The following is a 10,239-nucleotide window of genomic DNA, read 5'->3' on the forward strand; positions in this document are numbered from 1 at the left end:
GTCACAAGCGGTTTTGTGTCTTCACCAATCTCTTATCAACATGTCACACAGTACTTAACCAACAAAGACTTCACACCACAAAGTGTGCGCAAATCCTCTAGGCGGTGTTTCTCTGTATTACCTTTCTGCATCGTTGCTGTTGAGTTTCTGCCGGCACTTACACGATCTGCAAATCTCTCAATCTCCACCAGCCACCAGCAATGCGGCTCTGATTAATGATGCTCTGAACCAGCACACATTGCAGGCTGTTGCCCTGTTTAACATGCTGTGCGTTTGCCTGTTTACTGTTCCAAAGATGGCTTAGCATTTCTATTTCTCTTTTTTAATGCTTTCAGGTACAGCAAATGCTGTGGCACAGAAATTTAGCCTGATTCCTGATTCAGTATGTTCGAAATAAATAAATAAATAAATATTGTGTGTTCAAAATTTCAAGCCTTAGGCAAGAAGAAGCTTGATTTTATGTGCATACATCATTGACATCTATGTAAATGACATGTCTTTGCTCTGCTCTGTTTTGAGAATCCTAAAAAGTCAGAGAGAGAGGGAGAGAGAAGGGTGTCTGAGTCTTAAAAAGGAAAAATCCCACCTGTCTTTTTAAAGGAATGCTTGGATGATACATCTAAAAAGGGTGAGAGGAGAACTAGCTTTGCTTTTAAACTCTTCCTTTTTTTCCATAGCTATGGAATATGCTTTGATATGGATATTTCAGAGCAAAAATAATGTTTGGCGCATGTCTTATAGAGTACAAATATATGACAGAACACCATTCAATATGCATGATGAATGTATACACTAACTATGGATGATATAAAACTGAATGTAAATCAGTTAAATTTACTGTGTAAATCAGCACAGTGAAAATGTGAATATATATTCATTTGAAGGTGCAGTTTTACCTAGAGATGGGTTGCAGCTGGAAGGGCATCCGCTGCATAAAAAACATGCTGGATCAGTGGCGGTTCATTGCGCTGTGGCAACCCCGGATTAATAAAGGGACCAAGCCAAAAAGAAAATGAATGAATAAATGAAGGTGCAGTGTGTAAGATTGACATTCACTGGTTGACCTAGGTATTGACCGTAACATTCAAAACACCTTTTCACCTGGTACCTCCTCTGATGAGGCTCAACCTTTTATGGTGTACCTCAATATTTTTATGGGTTGCTTTTCAAAATGTTGTTGTTTGGGTTTAGGGAAGTGGGTGGGCGCTGGTCGATCTGTACTTTTAAAAACACTATTGGTTGGGCTAAGTGGAGGGTGTGAGTGGAGGGATTGGACAATCGGTCAGTCAGTCAGTCAATCAGTCAGTCAGTCAGGAAGTCAGTCAGGTAGTCAGTCAGTCGACAGCAGCGTCTGGTGGATTTACATGAGAAGAGCATGGCTCTAGCGCGAAAATTTGAGATCTCAAAAAGCGTACACAGCTGCCAGGTGGATTTGCAAAAGCAAAAACAGCAAAAAACGTTGCTCCTGGAACTTATTAGGCGCTCTCCAGAAAAATATATAGGGCTACATTTCAGAATAAGCCTGAATTGGCAGGTTGCCAGATTGACAACACCAACAGGAGTGAGGTTGTCTGACTATCTAGCCTACACCTTTCCATGTCTAAGATGTTTTTGTCCAAATTATCAACTGAAAATTCTGTATTTCTATTTCTTGCAGATGAACAGCAGCAACAGCAGCAACAGCAGCAACTACTATGACAGCGATCACTCCAGGTACTGATTATGCACTTTTTTTTCAGTCTTAAATGCTACAGTGTAAGTTGAGTAAAACACACATATTTGAAAATGAATGTCAGAACTTGTTAGAACAGTGCAAACCATTCACTCTTGTAATCACACACATACACTATGGTCAATTTAGTTTATAGTTTGGCGGAAACCGTAGCACCCGAAGGTAACCCACACCAACACGAGGACAACACGCAAACTCCACACAGAAATGCCAACTGACCCAGCAGGGGCTCGAACCAGCGACCTTCTTGCTTTCACAAAAATGATTTTGACTGAAAGTTTATGAACTTTCTTTAATGACAGTTGCTCAGCATGGAGGAGTAAACAGTTGCACTTTACAATAATGTTCATTAATTAACATGAATGCATTTACTGCCAAAATGAATGACTGTTCATTATTAGTTTAACTAGTGTAGTTGCATTAAATAATAATAGCTAACGCTTAAAATCAAATGCTGTAGTTTTTATGTTGAAATAAACATTTTATATTGTAACCTAAGTGGTATGGTGGCGCAGTGGTCAGCACCGTCGCCTCACTGCAAGAAGGTCGCTGGTTTGAGCCCTGGCTTGGCTAGTTGGCGTTTCTGTGTAGAGTTTGCATGTTCTCCCCGTGTTGGCATGGGTTTCCTCTGGGTGCTCTGGTTACCCTTACAAAACAAAGACATGCGTTACAGGTAAATTGAATAAACTAAATTGGCCATTGTGTATAAGTGTGTGTGTGTGTGAGTGAGAGAGAATGAGTGTGTATGTGTTTTCAAGTACTGGGTTGCAGCTGGAAGGGCATCCACTATATAAAACATATGCTGGATAAGTTGGCAGTTTATTCCGCTGTGGCGACCCCTGATGAAGGGACTAATCCAAAGAAAAATGAATGAATGAATGAACGAATGAATGAATAAATAAATGAATGAATGACATCCCAAATGCTTAAGAAGTGTTCAATGCTTTCTTTTAAATTTTTTAAACGTATTGTTCATTATTTATTTATTAAGTTGCTAAGTTATTGTATGTTTTGTCAACACACATTTACATACATTTTATTATGAGTCATTGTAATATTGTTATTAATAAAATCTTATTAGTATTACTTGTTTGCACAATTTTATTTAAATAAACATCAATAATAGTTAAAAGTGTATTATGATTTTTGATAATGTTATAATAAAACCGTGATGTGTAGGGCTGGGGTTTGAACATAATCAAAATAAAAATAAAAACAAATGAGTAAACAGCTAATTGGAATGAAGTTCAATATCCTTCAGGTTCTTTTACAGAGAGACAAATTGAGGAAAATTAAATGCATTTACATGAAATGTTTTCTAATAATAAAGATAAAACACAAATTGCTTTAAGTACATTAAATATTTGCAAATTATTTTAAACTGCTTCATACACCACGGCACTTACAATTGCTGTACAGTATGAACGTTTTTGACTCTATTAAAGCATTCGAATGTCTTAATATGTTTGCAGAAATTCAAGAAACATAAGGAAAAGCAGTGCTGAAGTCAGTTACACTTAATAAAACTTTTGTGCTGCTTCTTCAAACTACTTATTTGAAATGAACTGAATCAACACAATTCTTGAGGTTTTTTTTTTGGGACAACTTTATTATTAATGTTCAATTTACCTTTGTAAAATAAGTTAAACAGTTGAAGTCAGAATTATTTGTCCCCCTTTGATTTTTTTTTCTTTTTTTAAATATTTCTCAAATTATGTTTAACAAAGCAAGGAAATTTTCACAGTATGTCTGTGTGGAGAGGTAAGCATGATCGAATACCCAATAAAGGGGGAGAGCATGCTCAGAGCCCGGCGGCTAATCAGCAGGCCAATCCGAAATAATAAGCAACACCTGTTTATTCTAGTGATTGGACCGGAGAGACACCCGTCTTAAGGAGAACGGGAGGAACAGTCGGGAGAGAGAGAGCTGAACGACGGCCACATAGTGGGAGCTGTGCAGTACAGTTGTGACTTAAACAAAATAAAATCTGTTACTTAACTTACCTCAACGCCGACCCTGTCTTCTTCTTCCCACACAAAGAACGTTTGTTACAGTGGTGCCGAAATCCGGGGAAGAAGAAGAGACCTCGCCGCTAAGATGACCACTCCGTCAACCAGTCCATTTGCAGAAGTGATCCAGGCGTTCGCGGTCCTCCACCGTGAACAGCACCAGGAGATCCTTGACATACGAGCTGAGCAGGAGGAGCGCTTTAAGGTCCTGGTGGAGGCCCAGCGCGAGGACCGCGAGCTCGTCCGGAGCATGCTGAAGCAGGGGATCCAGCCCGGAGCGACATCAGCCACCCACCCTCCCATCACACTACACAAAATGGGGCCGCAAGATGACCCGGAAGTCTTCTTAGACTTGTTTGAGAAGATGGCAGGAGCGTGTGGTTGGCCCCGGGCCGATTGGCCGGTGAGAGTCATCCCGCTGCTGTCGGGCGAAGCCCAGACCGCCGCACAGCAGCTACCGGCCGAGGATCTCCTGAATTATGCGCACCTGAAACGAGCCATACTTCAGCGGGCCGGCCGCAATCCGGAGGGACAACGCCAGCGCTTCCGGTCGCTGAAGCTGGAGGAAAGCGGTCGGCCCTTCATATTCGCCCAGCAGCTCCGTGACGCCTGCCGCAGATGGCTGGTGCAGGATGACCGGACCATCGATCAGATCGTCGACGCTGTGGTACTGGAACAGTTCATCGCCCGCCTTCCCTCCCGAACATCGGAGTGGGTCCAGTGCCACCGACTAGACGATCTGGAAACGGCCATCCAGCTGGCGGAGGATCACCTGGTAGCGAGGTCCAGGGTTGGCGAAGTAACCTCTCTCTCTCTCTCTCCCCCTGTCCCTCCTCTTTCTCTCTCTCCTCCTATCCCCAGGCCCAGATCGAGGGGACCGCCCATACCGACTCCCAGGAGGCGGATCCCAGGCCCGGAGCCCCAGCGCAGCACGCATCGCTGGGGCACCTATCGGGATAGAGAAGGGGAGGCACGTGGCATGGGCGGGCCTACATCGATGACGGGTCTCTCTCCGGCCCAATCAGTTGGTCCTGCTGCCCTCGGGGGTATAACGGGAAGGTCTGGGCCGGCATGTTGGCATTGCGGGGGGGCGGATCATGCACCAGAGAACTGCTCCGTGATGGAGGTGGGTGCATTGGTCCGCCTGCCCGATGTGCCAGCAGTCGCCCCCGGTCGCGACGGGCTATACCGGATACCTGTGAGTATTAAAGGGGGTACATATCAAGCTTTGGTGGATTCGGGGTGTAATCAGACCTCCATCCACCAAAGCTTGCTTCAAGACCCGGCTTTGGATATGAGCCGCACGGTAAGGGTAAGGTGTGTACACGGGGATGTAATTCACTATCCGCTAACGGCAATAGACATTCAATTTCGGGGGAAAAAGCATAGAGTGGAGGTAGCGGTTAACCCGCACCTCAAACACCCGCTAATTCTGGGAACTAATTGGCCTGGATTCAATAGATTATTGGGAGTTTTATGTGCAGGTGCTTCTTGGAAGAAGAAATCGCCGGATAGGGGACGTGTCGCTCAGCTGGGGGAATCCCAAGCAGTGACGTCACGCGCTGACTCAGGGGAAGGGCTGGGAATTTCCCGGTGTAAAGACTTTCCCCTGGAGCAGTCGCGTGATGATACACTAAAACATGCACTCGAAAGAGTGCAAGTTATTGATGGGAAAATCCTCCAGCCTGATCGACCCCTCTCCTATCCGTATTTTGCGGTTATTAATGATAGGGTGTATCGAGTGACCCAAGACACTCAGACAAAAGAAGATACAACCCAGTTATTAGTACCAAAGAGCCGCCGGGAAATGCTTTTTCAGGCGGCTCATTCTAATCCTATGGCCGGACATTTAGGTCAGGCGGCCACACTAAATCGCCTCATGACCCGATTCTTTTGGCCGGGCATTCACGGTGACGTCAGCAGATGGTGCGCTGCGTGCAGTGAATGTCAGCTGGTAAATCCGCCAGCCACCCCAAAAGCGCCGTTGCGCCCTTTACCAATTATGGAGATCCCCTTCGAGAGAATTGGTATGGATCTCATCGGGCCATTAGAGCGATCCGCACGCGGGCATCGGTTTGCATTAGTTCTGGTGGATTATGCAACCCGATACCCGGAAGCAGTCGCGCTCCGTAATATCTCAGCAAAGAGCGTTGCGGAGGCGCTGTTTCGCCTCATCTCCCGTGTGGGAATCCCCAAGGAGATTCTCACTGATCAAGGCACCGCGTTCATGTCACGCACGATGCGCGAACTTTATGGATTATTGGGCATTAAATCTATTCGCACCAGCGTCTATCACCCACAAACAGACGGGCTGGTGGAAAGATTTAATCGCACGCTTAAATCAATGATCCGTAAATTCGTTCACGAGGACGCGAAAAATTGGGATAAGTGGTTGGAGCCCTTATTATTCGCTGTGCGGGAGGTTCCCCAAGCCTCCACGGGGTTTTCCCCCTTCGAGCTTCTCTACGGCAGACAACCCAGAGGGGTTTTGGATGTTGTTAGAGAGGCTTGGGAGGACGAGCCTTCTAATAGTAAGAATGAAATTCAATATATCCTGGATCTTAGAGCAAAACTCCACACACTGGGGCGGCTCTCTACAGAGAATTTGCTTAAGGCTCAGGATGACCAACGCAGGCGATATGATAAGGGCACTAAACTCCGTAAATTTTCACAGGGAGATAAAGTACTTGTACTGCTACCCACTTCCAGCTCTAAATTACTCGCCAAGTGGCAAGGGCCGTTTGTGGTCACACGACGAGTCAGTGATCTCGATTACGAGGTGGTTCGTTCGGACAGGGCTGACTCGCGTCAGATTTATCACATTAATCTGCTTAAGCAGTGGAGGGAGCCGGAGGACGTGGCGCTGGCTACGCTTGTTACTAACGAGGATGACCTGGGGCCGGAGAGCTCCGGCCGTGAACGGCCGAGCGCTCTGGTCACCGGGGGCAATCATCTCTCAGCGAGCCAGCTCCTCGACATCCGGCACCTCCAACGTGAATACTCTGACGTGTTTTCGCCCCTGCCCGGTCGTACCAACCTGATTCAGCACCATATCGAGACCGAACCGGGCGTGGTCGTTAGGACCCGGCCGTATCGCCTGCCTGAACACAAGAAAAAAGTGATTCAGGAAGAATTGAATAATATGCTGAAAATGGGAGTAGTAGAAGAATCCCACAGCGACTGGGCCAGCCCGATTGTCTTGGTACCCAAGACGGACGGCTCGGTCCGGTTCTGTGTGGATTATCGCAAGGTGAATGCTGTGTCGAAATTCGACGCTTATCCAATGCCGCGTATTGACGAGTTGCTCGACCGGTTAGGTGCTGCTCGATATTACTCGACATTGGATTTAACGAAGGGCTATTGGCAGATCCCCTTATCTCCAATATCCCGCGAAAAAACAGCCTTCACTACGCCGTTTGGATTGCACCAATTTGTGACGCTTCCGTTCGGGCTGTTCGGGGCGCCGGCGACGTTCCAGCGCCTGATGGACAAAATACTCGGCCCTCACGCAGCATATGCCGCTGCTTATTTAGACGACATCATCATTTACAGTAATGATTGGCAGCGGCATATGCAACATCTGAGGGCGGTATTGTCGGCGCTGAGACGGGCCGGGCTCACGGCCAACCCACGGAAGTGCGCAATTGGGCGAGTGGAGGTAAGGTATCTGGGCTTCCACTTAGGTCACGGGCAGGTGCAGCCCCAAATTGATAAGACTGCAGCCATTGCAACCTGTCCGAGACCCAAGACCAAAAAGGAGGTGAGACAGTTTTTGGGACTGGCAGGATATTATAGGCGGTTTGTCCCTAATTATTCGGCCCTTGTCAGCCCATTGACTGATCTCACTAAAAAGGAGGGACCGGATACCGTCCAATGGTCGGAGCAGTGCCAACAGGCCTTCTCAAAGGTAAAATCTATACTTTGTGGGGGGCCGCTATTGCACGCTCCTGATTTTGCTGTCCCCTTTATTTTACAGACGGACGCGTCCGATCGGGGTCTGGGGGCGGTTCTCTCCCAGGAGGTGGCAGGAGTGGAACGGCCGGTGCTTTACATTAGCCGCAAGCTAAGTAAAAGTGAGGCTAAGTACAGCACCATAGAGAAGGAATGTTTGGCGATCAGGTGGGCCGTTCTTACTCTTCGCTATTACCTCCTGGGTAGGGAATTCGTCCTCTGTTCAGATCATGCTCCTCTCCAGTGGCTCCACCGTATGAAGGATACCAACGCGCGGATCACCCGTTGGTATCTAGCATTACAGCCTTTTAAATTCAAGGTGATCCACAGACCGGGGGCGCAGATGGCTGTAGCCGACTTCCTCTCCAGGGCGGGGGGGGGGAGGGCTGCAGGCCGGACGGCTCCCCGGCCTGAGGCGGGCGGTGGGGGTATGTGGAGAGGTAAGCATGATCGAATACCCAATAAAGGGGGAGAGCATGCTCAGAGCCCGGCGGCTAATCAGCAGGCCAATCCGAAATAATAAGCAACACCTGTTTATTCTAGTGATTGGACCGGAGAGACACCCGTCTTAAGGAGAACGGGAGGAACAGTCGGGAGAGAGAGAGCTGAACGACGGCCACATAGTGGGAGCTGTGCAGTACAGTTGTGACTTAAACAAAATAAAATCTGTTACTTAACTTACCTCAACGCCGACCCTGTCTTCTTCTTCCCACACAAAGAACGTTTGTTACAGTCTGATAATATTTTTTTTTCTTCTGGGGAAAGTTTTATTTGTTTTATTTCAGTTTAAACAAAAGTAAAAATTTAAAAAAAAAATTGTTTTAAGTTTAAAAGTATTAGCCCCTTTAAGCTATATTTTATAAAGAACAAACCATCGTTATACAATAACTTGCCTAATTACCCTAATTTGCCTAGTTAACCCAATTACCCTAGTTAAACCTTTAAATGTCACTTTCAGCTGTGTAGAAGAGTCTTGAAAAATATCAAGTCGAATATTTTTTACTGTCATCATGGCAAAGATAAAAACAATCAGTTATTAAAAATGAGTTATTAAAACTATTATGTTTAGAAATGTGTAGAAAAAAAATCTCCTCTACGTTAAACAGAAATTAAAAAGACAAAAACAAAACAAGGGTGCTAATAATTCAGGGGGGGGGGGGGGGGGGGGGTTGTAATAATTTTGACTTACACTGTATAAAATGCATATTGAGCATCAAATCAGCATATTAGAATGATTCCTGTAGATCACTTGACAGTTAAGACCAAGGTAAATTCAGTCTTGTTTTACATAAATTGCATAAAATATCAAACTTTTTGTTTTAAATTATAATAATATATGTTTTCTGTGTTTTTAATCAATATAAGTGCATTTTTTGCGAAGCACAGCAGTCTTTTAAACGTCTCCAAACTTCTGATATACTGTGTGATATGTGATATTGATTTGCTAGTAAGCTCTTGGCAAATGTTATGTCATATGGGAAAGGGATTGTTCAGCTTTGCTTGCAAACAAACATAAAAGGACATGACAAATAAACAGTTACAGCGAGACATGTTTTGCAGTTCCTAATTTAACTGTATCCCTTTGTGAGAAAAGCAAACGAGACACGGTCTGTGAGTGAAACGTGAACATCAGGAAGCTGGTTTTATATGAACATTTTACTCCTAAATGTCTCTCCTCTGGGCCTTTTCGCCAGAGCAAACCGCAGCAGAACGGTCGATTATTAGTCGTGTCTCTCATCTTTTCCTAATAGATCGCTGAGTCCCAAACCCCTGCAAACTCTGCAGCAATGCAGAAAAGAAAATAAAAAAGTAAAAGATTCCTGTTCTACTGCACATTTTCCCCTTGATCAGCTGTTTAAGGGCATTTATGTCTATTTCTGCCGTTTTTCTCTCAAACACCACAATCCTTGCTGTGAAATTGTCTTCCCATTAGAGCTGTTTTCGCAGCTTAGAGCTCGTCCTAGATCTGTCCATTTACTTCTCCTTTAAAACAAATAGATGAGTTTAGGAAGTGCTGCTTCCTTAAATATACAATACCTCAACACACGGGGTTCGTATGCACAACGAACTACTTTTTTTTTTCTCCATCTATTATGCAAACTGCTTCTTTACCGGCGTCCCTGGCCTTGTATTATACTTTCCCCCCACAATTGTTTTGGGTTTGTAAATAATGTAATGCAGCCTTGATGAAGAGGAGTAGCCATGAGCTATGCAATAATAATGAAGTTTGGGAGCCGGCTTGTGCAGAACTGAAATAATTCTGTTTGAGGATGAGTGTTAAATATCTACAGCTGTCGAATTACATCTGCGGGGAGTCTGTTTGATAAAAGAATGCCTGTGATTTATTTATTTCACAAACTGTTGGTTGCTCTGAAATGCTCTCGATACTTGAACTTTGTTTTAAGAAGAAAGGAAACAAGATAATGGGGGGTTTGTAACAATTTTTGCACGTATTGATGTTACATTACCAGCGTTTATTTGAATCATTACATTTCTCTGGCAAAAAAAAAAGAAGAAAAAAAGAAAGAGAAATTGCTGATGCATTCA

General features: G+C 44.9%; 1 protein-coding gene across 1 annotated transcript; it reads left to right on the plus strand.

Moving 5' to 3' along the window:
* Positions 1–3,649: 3,649 nt before the first annotated feature.
* LOC141380685 (uncharacterized) lies at positions 3,650–8,701 on the plus strand. Its single transcript, XM_073940689.1, has one exon. The coding sequence runs from the start codon at positions 3,830–3,832 to the stop codon at positions 8,210–8,212; it is 4,383 nt and encodes a 1,460-aa protein (XP_073796790.1). The 5' UTR covers positions 3,650–3,829; the 3' UTR covers positions 8,213–8,701.
* The last annotated feature ends 1,538 nt before the right edge of the window (positions 8,702–10,239 follow it).

This window comes from Danio rerio, chromosome 24, assembly GCF_049306965.1.
Source record: "Danio rerio strain Tuebingen ecotype United States chromosome 24, GRCz12tu, whole genome shotgun sequence".
NCBI classification, from domain to species: Eukaryota; Metazoa; Chordata; class Actinopteri; order Cypriniformes; family Danionidae; genus Danio; species Danio rerio.